General features: G+C 34.5%; 3 protein-coding genes across 4 annotated transcripts; 1 reads left to right on the top strand and 2 right to left on the bottom strand.

Annotated features, from left to right (window-relative positions):
- Nucleotides 1–390: 390 nt before the first annotated feature.
- On the bottom strand, nucleotides 391–4,897 carry LOC103831035 (probable DNA primase large subunit). 2 transcript variants are annotated; one of them, XM_009106880.3, is made up of 17 exons: nucleotides 3,859–4,897; nucleotides 3,611–3,776; nucleotides 3,433–3,514; nucleotides 3,287–3,346; nucleotides 3,136–3,193; nucleotides 2,838–2,857; nucleotides 2,660–2,743; nucleotides 2,494–2,558; nucleotides 2,344–2,392; nucleotides 2,220–2,267; nucleotides 2,051–2,140; nucleotides 1,894–1,953; nucleotides 1,633–1,692; nucleotides 1,317–1,391; nucleotides 1,125–1,210; nucleotides 762–855; nucleotides 391–651 (listed from the first exon to the last, which is right to left on the bottom strand). In XM_009106880.3, exons 1-17 carry the CDS (start codon nucleotides 3,995–3,997, stop codon nucleotides 523–525), a joined length of 1,365 nt encoding a protein of 454 aa, XP_009105128.1. In that variant the 5' UTR covers nucleotides 3,998–4,897; the 3' UTR covers nucleotides 391–522. The 2 variants fall into 2 exon arrangements, with proteins under 2 accessions (XP_009105128.1, XP_033130791.1); XM_033274900.1 differs by having other exon boundaries at nucleotides 3,136–3,346.
- A 269-nt stretch (nucleotides 4,898–5,166) lies between these two features.
- Nucleotides 5,167–8,178, bottom strand: LOC103831034 (ranBP2-type zinc finger protein At1g67325). Its single transcript, XM_009106878.3, has 10 exons — nucleotides 8,011–8,178; nucleotides 7,744–7,789; nucleotides 7,541–7,656; nucleotides 6,684–6,957; nucleotides 6,486–6,568; nucleotides 6,333–6,378; nucleotides 6,104–6,216; nucleotides 5,900–5,933; nucleotides 5,665–5,819; nucleotides 5,167–5,464 (listed from the first exon to the last, which is right to left on the bottom strand). The coding sequence occupies exons 1-10, from the start codon at nucleotides 8,017–8,019 to the stop codon at nucleotides 5,462–5,464; spliced, it is 879 nt and encodes a 292-aa protein (XP_009105126.1). The 5' UTR covers nucleotides 8,020–8,178; the 3' UTR covers nucleotides 5,167–5,461.
- A 288-nt stretch (nucleotides 8,179–8,466) lies between these two features.
- On the top strand, nucleotides 8,467–23,954 carry LOC103831033 (probable methyltransferase At1g27930). The gene has a single exon (XM_033275622.1). It carries the CDS (start codon nucleotides 11,163–11,165, stop codon nucleotides 12,036–12,038), a length of 876 nt encoding a protein of 291 aa, XP_033131513.1. The 5' UTR covers nucleotides 8,467–11,162; the 3' UTR covers nucleotides 12,039–23,954.
- Nucleotides 23,955–24,160: the final 206 nt, after the last annotated feature.

Below are 24,160 nucleotides of genomic sequence, written 5' to 3'. Positions count from 1 at the left end.
TATTTATAATTTTTTTTATAAATTTAAATTAATTATGAAAAAATATAAGGATCATGATAAATACAAACAATTTTAAAGTTAAAAATAGAGAATATTTTTGGAAATGCTCAGCGAGAAAAATACCTACGTACTACGTAAAACCAACTATCTCACAGTATAATAAAAACTTATATAGAGTTATCCTAGATGTAATTCACTCTCGAAACATTAGTTACAACTTACACGATACAAGGAAACAACAAAAAAATTACATCATTGAGACATTAACTACACCTGTCAATTTCGTATAATCATGTCCTTGCAGATCTCATGCATGTGTCCATGGACGGGTGCATCTTTAATTTTTACATAGATGGAAGTACAAACCATTTTAAATTTACAACCACCCAATTTTCGGACAGTAAGTAAATAGGCTTATTTTTTATGAAACGATAAATATATAATCAAACAGCTTTTCCATCAACTTTAGTTTTCAACTTGGCTTCATAATCTACTACATTAAACACATACAAAGGAGAAGGATTAAACCGGAGCAGCTGGCGTCTTGGATTTCAAAATCTTCTGACTCTCCTCGAAGTATTGGTTTGGATGGTTGATACCAACATCACACGATGTACCATAAACAGCTTCAAAGGTCAATGTGCATGCAAGCTTTTATATTGTAAAGCCCCCACATACATATGAAGAAGCCACGTTAGTTTTTCAAAACAAAAAATAAAATTCGAAAAAAAAGTGAGATAAGAACTTGATAGATTAGTCACCTGAAAGTGTTTGTTGCGCACTTTATCCATTACATCTTCCATTCCACGAGAACTCAATCCCATTCTACCAAGTGCTGCTCTCAGGTTATCCTCACTGTCATTTAGCAGCAGAATGCAAGAGATACATTACTTCAAGATTCACACATCTTTACATGAACTATTGTTTCGGTTTAGAGATATCCTCATGTTCCCTAAATAAAATAGAAATGGACACTATAGCAAAAGCTCAAAATGTTTGCAGCCGCTAGCAACTGCTGTTATTAAGATATGTGAATTGGTGGATAGAAGATCCTGCATGAAAAAATATAATGCTTTCCTGTTTCTTTTACAGAAAGAGAACAAACTTTTACTAAGAACACTGACCTGAAATGTCGATAAGGACAGCCATGATGATCCCCAGCGCCAGGAGCAGATGAAATGATCTTCTGACAAGCATAAGGGGTATAATCCTGAAATTGCAATGTAATTTTGGCGTCAGAAGCTTACATGATGAAACTGATATCACTGCAGCTTTCGTTGACATAAAGAAAGTATATGAAACCGTAAGCATCTTACCGTTCTCTTGCCTTCCTTCCCGTAGTTATGGCGAATGCCATACGCATACTCTTTATCAAATCTCTCAGAGCCAACCTAAGAGTAAGAAGGAAAAGATAAATAAGCATATCCAGTCGCTCAGTATTACTTTTAGTTCTGCACACAAAAGTCTATTTATCACTTCTCCTTATTCAAATTTGCTTGCACACACTAAAACCATGACAAGAGGGTGAGGACCATGGAAAACTAGATTATTTTGAGAGAGTTGGCCTAAACTCTAAATAATACACATTAACCTCTAAACAGATTTAAAAACTTAACAGATGAAACATTTTACCTTTTTTGAGAATTCTGCTCTCCAAAATGCTAGGGCGTCATCCAGCTTCAGACCCACACCCTACATGTCAATACACAGCTTCAGAGAGGTACAAATAGAAGATATAACATGAGAAAAAAGTAACCGGTGCTTATTTACTAGATGTTTGACCAATTGAAAATTTATTACTTCTAGCCTCTACTATAGATGTGGATCTAGCTGCACTATGTCACCATCAGATGGGACTAAACTTGACAAGGGGGTGAGGGATAAAAAAGAAACCTTCAAAAACAGACCCAGTTGCATTCTTCCTCCATGTTTTAGATGGTGGTCTTCTCGAAGCTGTGTGGGTAAATGTTCACGTGTTACAGTTTGCATGGAAGCAGAGTAATGTAAATAATGAACGAACAAAATATTTGAATGCGCTGAAAAAACTTACTTTTTCAAATAGATGCCTCATACAAAGTGGAAAGGAACTCTTGGAAACTTGATCAATGTCCTTGAGTGATATGTCAGCGTACTCACTTGACTGCGGAGGCATATTAACAACTTCAATTGATTCCGAATCTACAAATGTACATAAAAAATTATCAAATGACAATCCTCACCTGAGAATAATCAGGACCCACGTAGGTTGTAGATAACGCTTCCACTATCTGAATGATAACAATAGTTAAGTTAAGGAAGCAAGGGACAGTGAATAAAGCAGTTGATATTAGTTCAAGTGCTTACTGGAGTCAGTCTGTCTTTTTCTCGCTCTCGAATGGTAGTCATCCATTTTCTGCAAACAAAAAAAGAAAAATCTTGTTAACGCGTGTGCAAACTAAAGCATGAGAGGTATAAGAAGAGCTTTTAAATATTCATATACCAGAATAACCTAACCTGTTTGTCAGAATGAGGGCTTTTGATATATGAGATCGAAATTGTGTGACAACAAGGGAAACCAACTGATAAGAGAAATGGAGGGAAGCCGAGTTATCTCAGGATAAACTAGTAACAACAGTGGAGAAGTTAGGTTTTGAAATTGAAAATGGAAACCAAGAGTTACCTGACTGCCAGCAACAAAGGCATGGCCTTTCTGTATAAGTACTCTCCGGCCAGCTACAAGGTCAGGAACTTCTTCAAAAGGAACCTTTTTCAGGTGCAAATGGATAACTTGATCAGATGATTGATTGAATTCATAGCCTTTGATATATGAACATAAACAAAAGAAGACGCAGTTCTACCTTATAGTATACGGCTTCAACTGCAAAGGACAAGAAAGAAAAGAAACTTTCCATTAGAAAAAAAGTACAAGCCTTACTGCTAAATAGCTTAGAGTTGAAGGTAAAAACCATACGGAAACGCAACAAATATCATTTACAACTAGTTTATTGACACTCTCCAGAAAAAAATTCTAAGACAAAAAAAAAAAACAATTATGCCAATACTTAAGGATAATATCACCAGATGCAGGACAAGGAAAAACATCCATATGTCAAGAGACAGAAAAGGGATGTCAGGTTTAATAAGATCATTACATACCAGAAGGTGAAATTTGACCCAGTGAACGTACGACTTGCCCCAATCTCTCCTTCAAACTCTGAAAATGGTCAAGAAAATACAAATATTTGGATTCTACATATAACCACCAAGAGGAAAGAACATACACCACAGTCCTGGAACCAACAGTTACCTCAAGCTCTGCTCCTGTGACTGCCTTATACGGTAGTCCAAACTCTCCTACAATAGCTCTCTGCAAACAAGAAGAGAAGACAATGTCTTTAACCATCATCCAAAAGAAAGGTAACAAAAACAAAAGAAGGAAGGAACAAGAAGCACCTGAGCTTCAAAGTTCCGAAGGCGGAACCTGTGTCGGAAAAGAGCAGTCTCCATGCTAAGAAACCATTTCTTCAACTCATCCCTTTTCAACCAAAACCCCAAAAAGAGTCAAACTTTGGAAAAAAAAAACTAAAAAAAACAATCAAAATAAGATAAGAAAGAGAGAGAGAGAGCTTACGATCTGCAATAAACGAGACGTATAACGAAATGCGAGATGATATCCTTGTTTAACATCTCAGACGCATCAGAATGTCTCATATGTTCTTTCCACAACGCGTCCACCACATCATCCATCTCCTTTGGGTTTTTCCCACGGGCTAATCCATCTGACACCCCTTTCAGAACTAATATCATTCACAAAATTGATCTAAGATTCTCCCTCATAAGAAACCGATTTTTTTATAATTTAATTTGGATGGAATAAACCTCGTAAGCGATCTATGGCGAAGAGCTCGAACTCTTCTAATCGGACTTCCAACGGAGGAGCCGTGAGATAGAGCGGGATCTTGGGATTCGAAACGACGTCGTTGGAGGCTGTCCGCTTCTGAGATCGTATCACCTCCATTTTTCTAACTTCTTCGACGTTTTCTTACTCTCTCGGCAGCACTAAACAAGAAGTGTTGTCAATAAAAGCGCGGGAAAATATGCGGGCTGAAGAGTGAGACTTTCCTTGTTGGGCCTAGTAATGGGCTTATAACTGCATTTTTTTTATTTCATATCGAGTTTAAATGAATATAAGCAACCATTATAATAAAAATGATTACAAAATCATTAAATACAAGAAGAGAATTGCATTCGCAATGTCTTTGAGAATGATGTTTGCTACGCTATGTTTGGATGGCTAAAGAGGTATGGACGCCCTCCTTTTTTAGCCTCTGTTTCTTCCCGATGGTCACATGTACCATCCACTCCTTGGCTGCTGTTTCTTGGGAACAACAAGGACGTCATCCTGACATCACCGGCCTCTCTCTACTTCCAGTTTAGCTCCAAACTCGTTTATAAATTTGATGTACGGATTGGTTTTGATGACCATGTTTTTTTGTTGTTTAATTTATAGCATTTGTTTTGTAAGTTGATATAAGTCTAGTTGATCAGCCTCCATCTCTGTCGTTATTGAATCTCAGTGGTTTGCTTCCTCATCTGTGTCCCTCTTTTTTTCTTGGTCAAATCCAATTATATTATTTTAATTTATTGCATTTAACTGTGACTAGTGAAGATCAGGAAGTGTTAAACTGACTTCAATACACAAAGACCAACTATGGAAGTAATAATAGTGAGCCTATTTAGTTATTGAAGAAACATTGAGCCTTATTTCTCAAAACTATATTCAACCAACACAGGAAAAAATAAACCATTTGTAACTGTAGTCATGGAAAAAAGCTTGTTATTTTTAGCAAATTAAAAAAAATATTAATAATACTCCACATGTTATATTTTCAAATCAGTAGATACTATAAAGAATTTCTATATAAATTACACAAACAAGTAACATGCTCCTTTTCTTTGAACAAATAATTTCTAGATACGTGTCCAGTATAGTTTATATATGATGCATGTGTAGAAAGATAATTTCATCAATCACTATTGTTAGTTACTTAATAATCTACCTACAAACCTACTATACTAAGTACTAACAAATTAACCCTACTTACTTTAGTCTATAATCACAGCGATCACTTGCACCGTTAGAAGTGTGTCTAATCTTGTAAAGATGGTAATAAGGGAGAAAGTAAATGACCAGGTGGACTTCAACAATGTATAAACAAAAGTGCCAACTAAGATCTCAGGATGTAAACAGGGTAAAGACGGAGTTAACGATAGCAAAGATCCACAACGACCACAATGTAGATAAAAACAAACGATTTAGGCATTAATGATACAACACAGCTAACCCAGAGAGAGGTAAAGAGACAAATGCATAGAAGCAACTTGACGACCGCTGCAACATGGACGACGACCTGACGCAATATTTGACTGACATTACCGACACCCGCTCGATCAGACACCCTTCTCAACCCCCAAACAAGACTCACTGGAATAGACCACACATTTGAAAACACATACCGTTCAGAGATTTTGGACTCTACAGATTGCGTTGATTTTTTTCATAAACAAGTAACCTCTACTTTCACTAGACATAAAATCTAAACGTACTGTTACATCGGCGAGTTTTCGAGGCAAACAATTAATTAACAAACAGATGTGACTACATAGATACGTTGCATAACGAACCTGATCGTTCTCTTCTGGTGCATTGGAAGGAGATTCGTTCGAATGATCCCCTGGTTTATCAGCTCCACAGTTTTGCCTGTTGCATTTGTTTCTGAACGGATAGTTTATGTTTCCACAGTTGTCACACTTCCAGCTTCCTTCCGGTGCCTTTTGTTCTGACAACAACACATGCCACTATATAAGTCTCAAACTTCCTCAAATAAACCACCTTATTTTAGATTTATGAGAGGCTTACTGGAGATTTGATCTGAGCTTCCACCTTGCTGCACCTGCAAGATTTAAAAGTCAGATTATCCAAATTATCCTTCTACATGACTTAGCTAGCTGTTTGTTTGATAGTTGATACCCAACTAGCTAGTCAATCCTTATTATTTCATATAGATGTATCTGTTCAGTATATAATAAGGTCAAACTGAAAAAGAAAAAAAGCGGCACAAACCTGAGGAGGCCCAGGCTTTGGAGTGTTGCACTTTCTCATGTTACATACAATTCTGAATGAGAAGTTTACATTACCACAATTCGGACATGTCCAATCATTCTCACGAGTTGAATCTGTAAATAAAACACACAAACGAATATATCAAGTTGACTCTTATCACAATAAGATAAATAACTTAACATCTGACATGTTCTAGAATAGTGAAAAGCATAACCAGACTATCAAATACCTCTCTTTTGTGATTTTTCATCTGAATAGTACCCCGATCTTGGCATCTGCAAAATGGCGCCCACATATTATTAAAAAATTCAGCGCCCGTTACAAGTCCAACGACTTATAAGATATTTGCATGTAGAAACAAGAATCAAACTGTTATAAATACCATAGCGGCGGCAGCAGCAGGGCCCATGGCTATCCCAAGGCCATACCTGTTCATGGGTGGTGGAGGCATTCCATACATGCCTCCTGCAACAAAAACACCAGCCAAATTAGACACGGGTAAAACGATGGTTACTTGAAAGACATTTCATACACTTGGGAAATCGCAAAAGAAAATAAACTGATAAAAAGAATTACATACCACTTCCCATCATAGATCCACCATGGTATGGTGGTGGTGGTCCAGACATATGTAACGGTCTGTAATGAGCTCCAGCAGGAAGTCGGCTACTATAGTTAAAGTGATAAGGCGAACCCCCAGAAAAGGGAACGTCATAAGGAGGCATAGACCCGTTAAAGAGAGAGGATCCATACGGTGATCCGCCCATATATACTGGAGGGGGACCCCCAGATCCTAAATATCTCCCTGGCGATGAGAAGCTTTGTGGAGATTGCATATGTTTGGGAGCAGACTTCTGCAAACAGGTAGTAAATAATGAGAGAAAAGATAACTGCTTATCACAGGCATAATTTAGTAGTCTGCATATAGCTGCACTTGTTGGAAGATATGGGTTTCTTTAATCTGAAAAAAAAATCTCATGTTTCTTAAATGAAATCAAAGTACGAAACCTAGAAACAGTGGATTAGTCAAAAAACTCCCAACTCTCCCACATGAACTAACAAAAGTCAAGAAAATGCATGAACCTAAAACTTCCAGCAACGTCTGCTGGTGCTGCTGGAACTGCAGATGTCACAGAGCTACGATCTACTACATACCGACCCCAGTGAAATGCAATAGGCTGCAATATATACAGAACACTAAGGCTGAACTTTCACCTCAGTTCTTACTGTTCATACAAAACACCTGAAAGTCCTTGTTAACTTAAAACTACTACCGACCTGGATGTTTGTGTACAAATGTGCGCTTCTACCAAGTCTGATAAACATAAAGGTTACAATCACGCATCACGAGACATCATACAAATGCTCTAATTCATCCCCATACCAAAAAACGTAATGACTGTTATGCAAAATCAATTCTCAAATCAAACTACATACCCCATTGTGATCAGCAGGTCGAGACTGAGTGCAATTACGCATATTGCAGGTAGTCCGGAATGAGAAATTGACATTGCCACAACTGGGGCAGGTCCAATCATCTTCCCTGCGTCCCCCTATCCACCCCCCCCCCCCCAAAAAAAAAATTAAAAAAAAACATATATTCATAGTTTCTAGTAAAAACCATTAGTCAAACGCCGTACCGTCAGTTCTAGCACGCTTGGCTGCTGAAGAGTTTCTGTTGTCTACCTGCAATATCAGTCAAATTCACCAATCAAAGGAATGATCTCTGGAGATTGATTCAGTAATCGCTCAGCTGAAATTGAACGATTCGCGATGTGATTCTGGTAACTGGAATCGTAGGATTGATCGCAAGAAGCTCCATCTCGATTTCAGAGCTAGATCTGCGATACTATTTATCTCCCAGCAGAGTATAAGACGGGAACAACAAAAGAGGGTGGACACTGTACCTGAGACATATCGGCGGAATCGTCTGCGAAGTAGCGAGAGGAGCGGAGAAGGAGGAGGCACGGCGGCGATTTAACCCTTAGATCAAACTTGGACGGGAGGAGCAAAAAGATGTGACATTAGGTACACGATGGGATTTTATAAGTTTTTTTTAGGGCAAATCTCCAAAATAGCACATTTCTAAGTTTATATCACAAAAATAGCACTCAAAAACTAAAATGACCAAAATAGCATTTTATCTTTTGAAAAATTTAAATTTTTTTATTTTTCAAAATTTGAAATCTTATCCCCAAAACCACACTTCTCAACTCTAAACCCTAAAACCTAAACTCTAAACCCTAAACCCTAAACCCTAAATTCTAAACCCTAAACCCCATCTCTTGAATGCTATTTTTGTGACTTTTGACTTTGAGTGCTAGTTTGGGAACAAAAACTTGATTTAGTGCTATTTTGGTCTTTTTCTCTTTTTTTTATTTAAAAAAAATTAATGTTGTGGAAAATTAAATTAAAAATTCATAACAGACTTTCAAATATCTTTAATAAAACATGTTTCCCAAAAAAACTTTGTTCAAAAAAAAAGACCAAGTTGAATATGTAAACTGAATAAATAAGCTAAATTATAAATTAAAATTTAAGTTTTTGTTATATATAATGTCAATTTTTACCTTCTACATTACCAATTAAATTCCATTAAAATCTCGATAATTAAATAGATGAAAGTGACTTTTATGTTGTAGAGAACTACACTTGTATACTATAAACTTCATATTAAATTTTCTTTCAATTTTTTATATTTTCATTAAAAATTAGGACAGCAAAAAAATTAGAAAAAAAATCTATGAAAATTAAAAAAAATAAGCCATAATAGATGAAATTAAAATATCAGTTTGTTATCTTATGAAAAGTGTAGTTATTCATCTAGGCTACCAGTTAAACTCCATTCAACTCTTGTTAAATAAATGGATGGGACAACATTTATGTTGTGAAAATTTGCATTTGTATTCTATAAACTTCATGTTGAGATTTTATTCCATAAACTTCAACATGTATTTTAATTAAAAAAAATAAAACAAATCAAAATTTCTATGAATTATCGATTGAATCCTCTAAATTATTAAGTAGTGATTATATGTCAACTGAATCTTGTTAATTAGATATATGCGATATTAATTTATAGAGTTTCTGCTACCGAAATCGTTACCATGTCAAGTTTGTCCATTAGACTATCAAATCTGTAAATGATTAACTTTGTTAAAAAAGCCTAAAAACTACAACTCCTGAATGGATGCCAAGATGTGGCTTTCCGGGTTATGATCTATTAGGAGGAGTATTGAGATCATCTACATCCTTAATATCTAAAAACTAATTAAGAGAGGTTTCACAAAATTATAAAACAATAAATCATATGATTAAACATCATACAATAGTTTCTCATCTAATGAAGTTTCTCTTAAATTATAAATTCCACGTGTTACACTAGAATTTATAGTTATCCTTGACATCAAGTCATCAGCTATTAACTTTTACATTTATAACAAAAAATAAAAAGAATAAGTAAATAATGTATTACCCTGAAAATATAATAGTTTCAAAATGTCTATAGTTTTTTATATCCATAATTTTATATCAAATCATATATGAAAATGTTTTAAAAGAGTCAAATAACTTTTTTCCTATACATACATTGATATAATTAATTGTCTATTCCATTAATAAAGATAAGGAAATATGAAAAAAATCCAATTTCGTACATGAGCTGTAAATAAAATCTTTGGCATCCAAATTTCTTCAGTAGAGTGTTGTTTTTTTTTTTTTTTTTTCCGTCAACTGATTATATAGATGAGATGAAACTGATACATGACCAACGAACGAAGGAATGTCCGTGGTTAGCTAAGCCGGCAGACAACACAATATCTCCGGAACTAAAACCCATAAAGGGATGCATAAGCCCAAACAACAACAAACCAGGGCAACTTTAGACTAACACTTCAAACAAAGTAACAAGACTCGTAGACAGCAGGTAGAACTCATGACAAAACAAAGAAATCTAAATGATAGAAAAACTATGAAAGCTGTTTAACGTGAATGCCCCTGGCCAAACCACCGAAAAACCACTCCCTCCTAGTACAACGAGGAAACACCTCAGAACCCAAGTAACACAAGCTTCACAAACCGGCAAGGAAGAATCTCTCAGATTCTGTCAACCTCCGGACACGGCTGAGTCGTACACACGACTGATAAACGCCAAGGAATGAAGCCACAACCAAATCAAATCTCCACGAGATCTGAACAAGAAACTAGGAGCCAAGCCCACCAAATCCGGAGCACAATGAGCACAGGCCACAAACGGCATAAAGACGGATCATAGGAATCCATAGAAACCTCTACCCATTTAGATAAACCTGAAATAGAGAGATCCACACAAGAAGTCCAGAGATATGCAACACAACAAAACTAACCAGGCTGAGATTTGTATAACAAGAGCTTTGTAGCAAGGCCACACCGTTAATCACCAGATTCGGAGCTTTTATCAAAAATCTGCAACAGATCTGGAAGTTTCATTGATTTGCTCGAAGCATATCTCTCAAAAATGGAGTCACAGTCACGAACCAAACTACAACCAGACAACGATGAAGCAAGACAGAGATTGGGACCGGCGCCGGTGCTGACAGAGCCACCACGCGCCGGTCGTCGGAATTCACGCGTTCGGACGGGAGTGCAGGAGCAGAGAGAAAACGAAGCGATAAGAAAGAAAGAAGATTATCTGCTCTTCAGTAGAGTGTTGTTTTCATTATAATTTTTCGATAACGATATTTTTGCCATAAACACGAAGTTGCCAAATTATGTGATTTACTATTTATAATGTCAAGTAGTGTAAATGTTTACTTAAAAGTAACCTTCTTTAAATTTTTCCAACTGACAACTAACTAAAGCAATAATCAAAGATATCTGACCAGTTAAGATTTATGAAAAGAAATGATGATTCAACAATCAAACGTGCATGCTGAGACCAACGTGCTTTTATATTCGTTGCCTTCTCCCCTTACCATTATTTCTCCACCTTCCATCCGATCCCATCCACCTTGTATAACTCGATCAAGTAATCACCCTCTCTAGCCAAAAGCAAGAAAAAAAACTATAAAAAAAACAAAACATGATTCCAGAGAAGTGGAAAGGAGCAAAGCACACGCTTCTAGAGCGACCATGGTTCATCATAGCTGCTCTAGCTGGTCTTTTAGGTGGCGCACTGCTCATCACAAGTATCATCCGAGCTACGGACAGCACTCTATCTTTATGTTCCACCGCAAAAACCACGGCGCAGTCCATAGCCGAATACTCAACCACACCAATCCAGCTTCAATCCATCGTCCACTACGCGACCTCACAGACCGTTCCTCAACAATCCTTCGAGGAGATATCAATCTCTTTAAACGTCCTTAAGGAACGTATACCTTGCAATTTTCTTGTCTTTGGCCTCGGCCATGACTCCCTCATGTGGGCCTCCCTCAATCCACGTGGCACCACTGTGTTCCTTGAGGACGATCCTGAGTGGATCCAGGCCGTCCTCAAGGATGCACCGTCCCTGAGGGCCCACCATGTTCAGTATCGGACCCAACTTTCTCAAGCCGACAATCTTCTCGCGACCTACCGGTCCGAACCCAAGTGCTTACCTGCCAACGCTTTCCCCATCCGCTACAACGAAAAGTGTCCATTGGCTTTGACTTCACTTCCTGATGAGTTCTATGATACCGAGTGGGATCTCATCATGGTGGACGCACCAAAAGGGTACTTCCCAACCGCGCCAGGGAGGATGGCAGCTATATTCTCCGCAGCCATCATGGCACGTAACCGGAAGGGTGCGGGCACCACCCACGTTTTCCTTCATGATGTTGACCGCATAGTGGAGAAGACGTACGCCAACGAGTTCCTATGCGAGAAGTACAGAGTCAATTCAGCTGGTAGGCTCTGGCACTTTGAGATACCCAACGCTGCTAACATGAGCGACCAGCCTGGGGACCGATTTTGCTAGGTTGAACCGATCTTTTGATTCTTCGTTACTTTTAAATTAAACACCGCATAGTTCTTCTGAATTTACAACTGTTTATTTTTAAATATAACTATCCGGAGGCTTCTCATAAAGATAAATCATATATATCGTATCGATGTTACTCTTTGTTTCGTATGGTTTATGAGACTTGGTTTCTACATATTTTGGACAGTAGCATACTTTGTGGTGATATTTGAAGAGTGCATCTATGCAGTTTTCGATATGACGAGGAAAATACAATATATTGATACGGTTATTGAGTTATAATTTTGACATTTTCTATGAGCTATGAGTTGAGAATGAAATGGTGGATTGGTTGATGTGAACTGTGAGAGAAACAAAGAACTGTAAGATTAAAATGACTTATTGGTTCTAGCAATACATTTACCATTTAAAATCCAAAACGTTTATCTGTAAATTAAGAAATATGGAGAGATTCAGTCACTAATTGCACAAATAGGAAATGTCAAGTCCGCGATAGTTAAATAGTTCTCAAAGAAAATAGGTCAATGGTAAGCCATCATGATGAAGAGTTTACTAATCGTGTTAGATGTTTTGTTGTCAACATCTTTGTCAAATCCATCTCATACATCATTTTATGCTATGTGATTGTAATTATGATCACGCATCTGATAAGACTCTTTATCATGGGTGTACTGAAAGGCTTGGTGGAAAATAGAGTGAAAAATTATAGTTATATGCTTACAAGATGATTCTGCAACTTAGTTCATTTGTTGAATCACACTATTTTGTTCCACCTTAGTTTTGGATATCGCAGTTTCCCCCACAGTACATAAGCAGCCATAAGTTTTTTAGTCAAAAGTTCCTGATATAATTGTTTACAAGATTAACTCACACCTGTTACATTTTGAAATAAAGCCATGATGAATAAAAAAATCGGAAACTATTTTAGATATTCTTAAGATAAAATGAAACTATATATACTGAAAATAAACAAAAATTAATCTCCTTAAAGATGAATCTTTAAGTGAGAAAATATCCTTGGAGCGTCCTACTTCTTTCCACCCCTTTTGAATTGGAACTGATTTTTATATATCTATCCAACTTTAATCGGTCTTAAAGAAGGATCAGAAAAAAATTCTCAAAAGAAAGAAGGCTAAGAAAAGAATTTTTAAAGTCTTCATATTTAAATTTTTTGGATTTTTTTGTACAAATGAAAAAAGTAAATAAATAGAACAATAATGAATTTACAACTAAAAAGTTCAACCAAAAACCTTAAAATGGTCCCTTTTTTAGACACTAGACATAAAGAAACATTGCCGCCACTTTGATAAGGAGGAAGATCGCTTGAAACTGAACCGGAACCAAAATGCTAATTAAAAGCCACCACAATGAAGAAGAGAAACCAACCACCGATAAAAATTGTAAAGGACAAATTGTATGAAGAAGCATTGAAGCAGAAAAAAAAGGAGTTCAGATCTGGTAATAGATTGTCACCGTAGTCAGCTGTCATAAGGAAATCTTTCAAAACACCCTCCACCATCCTTGAAGCAAAGAGCTCACTCAACACGCCAATAGTTCATACAACCCTAAAATTAGCTCACCTAAACACACTTTCCACCCGAGAGTCGATATTGACAAAATTCCAACACAGACGAGCAACGACTTCACTTCCAGCGGCAATAAGCCAACATACCCAAACAGAGAGCTTCATCTGAAACTTCAACGATAATCCATGAGGAAGCTTCACCATACCTTCAAACACCATCAAACTAAAGGTCTACACCAAAAACCTCATGAGCGTTACTTAATCTACTTTAAATAGCCACAAAACCAATATATAAAAACTAGGGGAAGAAATGGAAAAGGAGGCACCTCTTACGGTTCGGAGAATAAGATACGGACGCCAGAGAAATGGAAGCAAAGGATACAACGAGGGTGTAGCTAGAAAGGATAGAAATGAGAGAGAATAAACGATTGGCCAATTTTCATGTGTGTAATTTCTGGCCGCAATAGCAAATTTTAAGAAAAAGTGCTTAGAACATTTGTTTCTCTCAACATAATGGTATCACGGTTGTAGTTTGTTTTGTTTGTGCTAACATTCCTCAACAACAGTTTGGAAGGGTACCACCTAACTAGAACGTGTGGTATTTGTCAACGATTATGCATAACTATATAAAACTAAATTTTGTAGTTTTAGTCAATTTGTACCTTGGTAATTTTTAAGTTTTGAATATAGTGCAAATTATGTATTGAATTCGTCCATGGGTGGGTCATATATATCGTTTGATGAATTAAATGGATTAGTAGCGTTAATTATGTTCTGGTTTTGTAAGGTAAAGTTATATTAAGGTTTAGCATATGGTTAGTAATTAATAAGCCCGTATTACACAAATCAAGACATTTTTAATTGTTATATTAAGGTTTAGCATGCAACTCATTACCAACTACTCGGCATGCCATTAGCAGTTTTTCACAAGGAGACAAATAGATACATTGACCAATTGAATACGCGAAGTCTTTTTTTATCAAATGAACAATATAGTCAAGTAGTTAGTAGAAAATGAAATCACCAGTCTTGTAATAACTACTAAGCGTTCTATTATCTAGATCGAAATTAGATACCGACCATCTTTCTTTCTATTTCTTCTCAAAAGTTGAACTATTAAAATGTGACAAAAGTTGGATTGGAGTATATCTTAATGAAATTTAGGGAAACAATGGCTTGTAAACTTAGCTGTTCTACCGCCTCTCGCTTTCAAACTCAAATCATAAGGCCAAAGGTTAAAAGGCGGCGGCTGCATATGTCATTTGCATATGGAGTTAGCTCTTTTGTGATTGCAAATGGATAATATATTATATTTTGGGTCAACGAGAAAATATTAGTGAGTAGATTGAAGTTAGATGAAAGGGCACTCTCAAACTTTCCCCAGGCAATTTGTCTGCCTTTCTATCCCTTGCCAATCTCATGAAGTCATGCATGGGTTGAGTTACAAACACAATTAGAAAAGCATGCTGAATTAGCATAACTCTTCAATAAAATTGCCAACACCGATAGAAAAGTGCTCATATGCTTTTGCAAAACCAGGAAGAAGAAGAAAAAAAAACAAATCCGAGAAGTTAATTTATAATATTTAACTCAAATTTCCCATGATATTTAATTTATACAAAAAAATAAAAATCTGCACAACATATATGAAGAATAAACCAATCAAAATCTAAGGTACTTCTAATGCCAAGACAGCCAAGTTAACATAAGATACTCGACCATATTTGCATGATATTATTATATATGAATCTCCAATTTGAATTTCTAAACCGTTTTAATTTATATAATGTTGAGAAAGAAAAGTAATAGAAATAGCAATAACTAAAATACTCCCAAGAAGCTCATGCTTAAGTGTTTGAATCGTTTTATTAAAAAGGACAGCAACATTTGTTTATGATTTTTTTTTTCTATCAAAGAATCATACAAACCCTTGATTACGCATAATGTTTTTATTCAAAGAATTTTACAATGGAGAAGGTAGACAAAACAAGGTTATTTTAACTTTTAAGTGATGAAAGAGTTTGAAAATAATTAATAATTGTATTTTTTTGTTTTAAAACAAAAATGACCAGACAATAAGAAAGTGAAGCTGGATAAGTAGCTTTAAACGTGCAAGCTACCATCTCGAGTGTCTACTCTAACAAAGTAGCCAAGTATCAATCGAGATTGTCTCGTGAAATATCAGTCTGAGTGAGTGATGATGTCCCGTTAAAGTATATAAAGTATATATTCAAAGTTATTACTAACCACGGGATTACCAGTCTAAAATACTGATATGTGTTTTAGAAGATCACTTCTTTAAGCTACTCTTTTTTTTTAACACCCTTTAATCTACTCTTCATGTATCAAATTTCAGTAATTATCTTACTATTTTTTTCAATTCTAAATTTTAGTTAGTCGAATTATATAATATTATAGTTACGTTAATCCAGACAAACTTTATATAAATGTTTTATCTATATATTAAACAGAAAGTGAAAAAAAAAACTGCGAAGGCTATCTACATGCCTCGTGTAGTTTTCAGCTGACATTACAAAGAAATGATTAATAAATTTTGTCGTTGGTTCAGATGACGCGAATGCATATATGTGTAAGAATACTTTTCAAGTGGTTGACGAGTTTAGGTTAAAAAGAAATAATTTATTAATCACGGCTGTGAGCGAGGATGGTCTGTGCCAAAATCAAATTTGATAATTATGGATTAATTAGAGTATTAATTAAATCTTGTTTGGTGTTACTTTTAGTGAGTGAGTACAATTTGGCGGAGTGTGCATAGAAGTTACTGGCCATCTAGAACATGTTACATCAACCGGACGGTTCCATGCTTTAGAAGGCAAAGTGGTTCATAATCTGTAAAACCTAAATTTTAGGTCGCGAAATTCTTTTAATTAAATGTTTTCGAATGATATCATATATATTATGTCTGAGTTTTCGGAATATTTGATTAACTTTAAGTGACTGTAAAGAATATATACCAAAAATTCGCAGACCAACTTCCATTAAATATTCCAAACGAGTTCCTCAAATTCATATGAAAAATTTACAGATTTGGGGACTTTTACTATCCCAAAAAGTTATGTTTTCTCCTACCATTGCATTGTCAAAACTTTTAATACTGGCTATCATCAAAAAAGAAAAATACATATATAATATGATCATATCTATAAAATAATTTAAATCAATTATGTTCATTTTCGGAAAAGGGAAAATTAGAGGATAGCTTAAAAGGAGGTTAAGTTTGTTCACTTATCATTCACGTAAAGGCTGTCCAAGAAGTAGCAGGCATTAAGCAATAATTAAGAGTCTTCTATGGAGCTTTGGTTTTATGAGCACGTTCTTGTGAAACCCTAATTCTAACTTTACTTAATGCCGTTGACGTACGTCTTCCATTTCTATCCCCTCGTCGATCATGTGACCATGTTTTCTCTCATTGTATCATCCCAAGCTTTCCTTAATTACAACTTTTGACTTCTCTAGCGTAAAAAGGTAAAAGACTCAATGTTGTAGACGTTTCCCTTTTTCCTCGGTCAACAAATGGGTTGTTTAGTAATTAAGTAATCTTCTAAGTTCAGAATTTAACTAAAACAATACATAACTATCACTTTAGAAACTGATGCATATGTCCATCCAGATTTGTAAAGGATATGACCAGGAGTTGTCCTAATAATTTTCGAGGTATAAAGCAGTTTTTATCTTTAAAATGGACCAAATCTAATTTTCATAGTCTGGGTCCTTCGTAGGCATGAGATAAGTAAATTTAGTTAATCCAAAAAGAAATCTTCTTGCTAACACTCATTTTTGCTATATATTGCTTTGCTTTACAATTTTGAACACAAATGATTACCAATGGACCCATATGTTTGAGCTTAGATTTTGATTAATTTATTTTCCCTTCGCTTTGCTTTTCTGTGTGATAAACTGATAATAATAGTGGAAACTCAAAAATCTAGATTCCTGGACATCTTTCTTTCATCTTTAACCTCATCCACTCGAGGCCAGTACACGCTCAACCATAAAAGCAACAAAAAAAAAAGAGAGAAACAGGTGCATAAATTTGACTTTGACCCAAAAGAAGACTTCTGTAGACTTGTACAAAAAGAGAAAAGAGGACATTATTATTAGCAAGCAGCCAAATTATTTGAAGTTGGATTCGATTGAGTTTTATTTTATTTATTTCTTTACAAAAATAAAAAGACAAGAGTTGATATAGGAAATATATTAAAAAGAGAGTAAAGGGAAATGATGAACAGAGAATGTTAGGATGGCTTAAATGTTACTCAAACATAAATTGAAGGAAGCACGCTTTCTCTCTTCGCATGTCTCACATTTTGTACCACTCTTCTCTCTTTTATGTTTTTTAGCTATATGATTCATGGGACCAACATTTACTTTATCACTCAAAATTTAAAATTTAAAATTTAATAACCAGTGATGATACCTGACCATATTAGCTGGTTGCTGATTGTATCATCATTATTTCGTTTATATTTAAATGTCGTTTTGCGCCTTGATATCATTAATTGGAAAATATATGTTTGGAATTTAAATTATTGAAGAGATTCCCACAACGTTAAGTAATGTATTCGGTTTCGTTCTTCTTAATCCCATCAATAAGTATGGTTCGTTACGCTAAATTTTCACAAATCCCCACTTTTACCTTCCTTCATGTTTAGATATATATTAATATATTATCTATCCTTAATTATATCAAATTTAGGGTGGGCTTGAATTATGCATACGTATTAAGTATTTTTCCTGCTTTTAACAATCCGTAATTCATTGAATAAACCCATAATCAAATTATGAATGTTATTCCTAACTTAACATTGAAAAAGAAATCGTTCCTCAAGTTCCTATCGGGAAAAGGTGTAAACCGAAAAGGCGAGGATGCACATCAATTATATACGTGGTGCATGTGCATGTTAAGTAAGTATATACAGTGCTCCGTACTTTGTTTATTTTTTTTCAATCATCGATTAAGTTTCGTATTTTTTTTAATACTAAGTTTCGGAATTCTTTAAAATCCAAAATCAACATTTGAAAATATTTTGAAAGTCTTTTAAAAATGATATGACAGTTTTTTTAAGAATACTAATTTCTATAGCGGATCCACCAACTAAAATTATTTATCCTCAAATGTATTACTGTTGATTTTTTTATCTTTTTTTCTGAAACACACACTGAGGGTTCAAATTAACTTTGGTACACTATTAATAAAACTCTTGTAAATGCGTGATGGTTAAGACCAACCGCTCTTTGATTAATGGAAAATAATTAACTTGCGTAATTTTATAAGAGAAACGTATAAATGAGACGAGCTTTGGATTTGGCAAATTCAAGAATAACGCTTCTGATATTCCTTCTGCGCAAAGATACTTCAGTTTTAATTTAATCAGCGATTCAGTAGATACCCAAATAGTGTTATAAAAAGAAGCTAATGCATGCGCTATATCGATTCTCTGTACTGTTTATATTAATTACATACGATACATATACACTGACACACACATACGGTGCATAAATTTGCACATAGGTTACTGCATGTGTGGGATACTTCATCTTCCAGGAACAAATGTCTCACTCTTGCCTTTCAAATAAAATAAAACTTAGTTGCTTATATGAAAATTCATAACATGTGAACCTACTTGATTAAACTATAAGTCTAAGGCAATTAATACTATAAAGGATGTCTCAATTCGATTTTTTTAGCGAGTTTCTTATAAACTTAAAAATTTCATGCCAAAATCTCTCAAATTTGATATTCCACCAACTCCTCATGTTACAGTCAATCTTTTCTTCTGCTCTATCGTACGTTACCGCCCAATCCAATTTCTCTCTTCCTAGACATGTTAAAAAGATAAAGGAGCTTTGTAATTGTTCTGATACCATATTAAATGTTTGAGAACGAGATCAATGGAAAGAGAGAGAAATTGGGAAAATTTGAGGGTTTGAGATGATCTTAGCCAACCACACTGAATTTATAAATCATACTAATTTTGTAAAGAAAAAAAATGATACTATCGGTAACAAGTAGAATAACAATGTTATAAGCCCTTTTGGGTTATTTAAGAACCAAACTTCGACTCTTGAATAGTACTCAACGTACATTTCACAGGCGTGGCATTCCCTTAGTACACATCACTGCAGTTACGAGGCCAGCTTTGACTCGACTCCGCATGCGTAACGCAGCAACATATATCTTTTTCCCTCTTAATACTAATTATCACGTCCTAACCTATTTACACTACATATACGTCTTAACTTTAGAAAACCCAAGATAAAGTAATTACTATTTTCGACAAACTAACATTTAATATAGCCTAAATTGTCCCGTCCTAAACAAGGAAGTTCATTAATTAAATCCCTTCATCTTACGCCAAGAATGAGGAGGGTATAGATTGGCGATGTTCTAAATTGATTGAAATGCACTTTTTCGCGGGGCTAACTTTGAAACTAATATATATTCATTGTTTGCATATGAGTTTTATGTTACCGCGTAAGGTTGGTTTCGACCATGATTAACCCCAGTTTTTTAAAAAGTTTTTAACTTCGGTTAAGAGATGTTTCTTAATTTTTCTTAGATTTTAACTAAGAAAAACTAAGAACTGTCTATTAAATAAGAAATATAAGAATCGTCTCTTATCTGAAAATTATTTTAAAAAAATATCAAATCATGAATTAGAACTCCGGTTAAGAGACCGAGGTTAATCACGCCTTTACTTGTTATCTTCCCAAAAGTTTTTGTTAGATTAAATATTTTTCGAGAATCTGTTGGTTGTATAACTCTTACGTACTCTTTTTTAATTTGCATGCATGGCGATATCTCTAAAAGGTGCAATATATTTGTTTAGTGTTTGTTCCTAGCAACACTACATCGTCTTTATATATTCATACGTTGTATATACGGTCAGAGACAAACGTTACGTGCGTGAAAATACATCTGTTTATACGAAGGAGGCGTACTTGCCTTGTACATATTTTCAACCCACGTGTGCGACTTTGTTACTAGCCTTCTACAAACGCCTTTTACATTTTATCGGTTGAAGAAAAGGGGTTATGACCATTTTTCATTTCTTTCCCTTTTTGGACTAAATGCTTTTAAATTAAAAATATAAACGATTAGAAGAGAAGGTTATAAGAGCTTGAAATTTGGTAAAGTTTGCATGAAAAACATTTCATGATGAGATAAGTCTTAAATCTAAGAAATCGTTAGGCCGAATTTAGAATAGCCAACAAATTATAAAGTAAAGTAGATCAAGACACAAAACTATAAAACAGTTTTTTTGTTTATTTCTTTCTTCGCTTTCTTCTTAATAATGTTGTGTAGATTATCTTACATTAGATCTCTTTATATAGGATCCTCTTAGCTTGTAAAGCTTATTCTATTACAAGTATATCTAGGAATCTTATCATTATCCTAAACATATAAATTATTTTACTTATCTTTAATGAACAACTTCTTTTCTAAATAATCTTTTTTTGAAGCTTATCCAACAGAAAGAGCGATAGTAGCTAATGAAAAGAACCACGACCATGCCGATGTTTACCTCTCCCTTTAACTTTTTTCTATCAATTGTGACAATAATACATATCATCCACGATTGATCTGATCGATCCTAACGCTATATTATTTCTTTACTAGATAAAAATTACTACTTCGCAAAATGATCATGAAATGAAAAGAATTCAGGTAAATAATAATGATGGTAAATATTCAAAGAATGAAGATCATTTAAATTTCGAACTGACAAAAAATATTATGGACCGTGCAAGTTTTGGTGTTATTTTCCTAAAGCACCGTTATAAGAGAATTATATATCATCATTCAAAACAACATAAGATGATTAAGAAATGTATATGTGATAGAGTGCCATAAACAAAATAAGAAGTATGATATCATACAAATAATGTTTTGTTCTACAAAATAACATGGTATATGGTTGTATCATTTGCGAAAATTATGTGACTACATAGTCGAAAGTTTCCAATCATTTTTCTTATTAAAAGAGAAAAGAAAATAACACCAAAACACAAATAATGTTTAGAAGCAAAAAAAGAGAAATTCCAATCACTTCTTAAAAGGGATACAGAGATTAGAGTTGTTTCGAGGGAGTGTACAGTATGTAAAGAAAGAAGACACGTGGCAAAAGGAGGAGAGAGACGTGCACCACAGGGAGGGAACAGCAAAAGACCTGTCTACAAACTTCCCAGCAGAAATGGGGTCCCGCCTCCTAACAGCTTTCCTGCTTTTACTGATTCGATCTTCGTTTAGTAGAGTGAACGGCTGGAATTCTCGGGGTCCTACATCCTCTCATTATTTATTTTGACTACTTAGCAGATTATGTATATCCGAGAGTATATTTTACAAAAAATACTTTATACTTTAAAAGAAAATACTTTATACTTGTTGTCTAGGCAGCACATATGTCCCCTTTTCGCTTCGCAATTCAAAATGTTTTCGATTCTATGCAATATAGATTGTTATTAATTTGTTTTGAATATATATATATATATATATATATATATATTTGACTAGAAATTTTAGTTTTCCTCTACGATTTTTAACGAGGAAAAAGAAGTGGTTTTGTTGAAAAATGTGTTCAAATGATGAGAAAAGATTAGACATAGCCGAGAAGAAAAAGAAGAAGATTATACGTATTTTTGTTGTAACCTGAGTCATATAATTTATTTGTAGCATGTATTATGAGTAACGTAAATATGAGTAGCTTGAAGTTGTTAGAATCACGTGGTGGCCTCACCAACAATCAAAGCGATATACCCGTAGAATTGAGGTGGCAGAGACGAAGCAACGGCACGTGATACGGCCGCGATAGCATCGGGCACGGGATGCCTTCACTTTGCTATTATGGTCGTCACGTCTTAACCCTCTCTATCTAAAGTCACGTTCATTGACTAATTTGATGAAACGCACGAATCAATCAAATCGTACCGTTTTGTAATGGACGTCAGTTGAAAGTACCCCTAGTAAATTCGGAACTAGCATCATCATCAGGCCTCTATAACTAGCTACTAGCCATGCATTTTCCTATATTAAACCGCCCATAGAGAAGCAGAAAATGTTAGGTTGCGTGTGGGTTAGGAAATCGATCTTACTATTTTAAGGTGACTAGATTTTGCTTCTTTACCTTTAAGGTGAATAAATTAATAACATCCCTAATTCTTTACATATACTTTTATCTTAAGAGATATACTATATGTTAGAACACTACAGCTTTTTAATTGTTCGTTTGTGTACTAACATGACCGGCTTAACATTGTTATGGATTCTAGGGCAATTTTTTTTATTTTACCTTCTAATATTTATATTCAGATAATATTTAATATATTTTTAAAATTTAATCAGTAATATTTTGTATATTTTGTGATGAAAATAAAACTTTATGCATATCAAATATTTTTGAACCCTTTTCAATTTTATTTATTATATTTATAATTTTTTATATAAAATATAGATTTTTTTAAAAAATTGAATCTCTTAACTATTAATATACAGAGGACACGGATCTGGACCCGAAACGGTCGCACCGTTTATCTCCTCCTCAGCTGGCCCTGTGTACTAATCATAACAGTAACATCGAGGTTCATGTTCATAAAACTGAAGGAAATATGAGAAATCAAAGAGAAAATAATATTGAAGTATGGATATCCTCTTTCGCTTAAGAGACGTAACTAACAACTAGAGCTTTGGATATGTTCACATGGACGAAGAAAGTATGCGTAGGTTTTGGATAAATCTAGTGACAGGGTCACAAGGTCAACTGGTAGTCTAATACGTATTAAAAAAACGTATTTATTTTGAGACGTATCCTATTTGGGCACAAACTAATGTCAAATCCTGTCTGCTTCCATAATTATTAGACATTCTGCAAGGCATATCAATCTCGTCGACTATTTTTATAAGCGATAACGAAATAATTATAATGAATAAGAAAATAGGTAAAAGAGAACCGAAGTGGACTGATATAAGAACCATTACATTGATGTTATCTTGTACACAATTTACTGGTAGTAAAATAATCAGTATACACCTTGTGATGTGATAAAATGTTACAAATAAAAAAACTGTATAGTGTTCTAAATCCTGTTCAGGAATGCGCTGGCGGCTTGGTTGGGCCTACCACTTAGAAAGAAAATTGGAGACTAAGCGAAAATTATGCGGCGCAAAATTTTTAGATTGTTTAATATGTTATAAAACATGTTAATCTTTGATTGTGTATAACATTAATATATTTTATGTTTAAGACTGTATAAACACAGAGATAAAAGTATATAAACTTAATATAGTGTAATTTCATCAAAATTATGAATATAAATTATATTTATCAAATTTTAAATCAAATAAATAGATAAAAATATTATTAAAAATAGATTAGGCGGCCGCCTAAGCGGCTAGGCGCCCGATTTTTAGAGCAAGAGTTCTAACATATACTATATGTCTTGATTTTACCGGATTTCCGTTTTAACTTTTATTTTTCATTTTATAACTTTTAGATGATTTCTTACCAAATCGGAAAAACTATTAAAGGTGTGGTAATATAAATGGGTTGTTTTTTATGTATGAGATTTAATTGTT

Source organism: Brassica rapa, chromosome A07, assembly GCF_000309985.2.
Source record: "Brassica rapa cultivar Chiifu-401-42 chromosome A07, CAAS_Brap_v3.01, whole genome shotgun sequence".
Classification (NCBI taxonomy): domain Eukaryota; kingdom Viridiplantae; phylum Streptophyta; class Magnoliopsida; order Brassicales; family Brassicaceae; genus Brassica; species Brassica rapa.
This window is presented reverse-complemented; position numbering and strand designations above follow the sequence as displayed.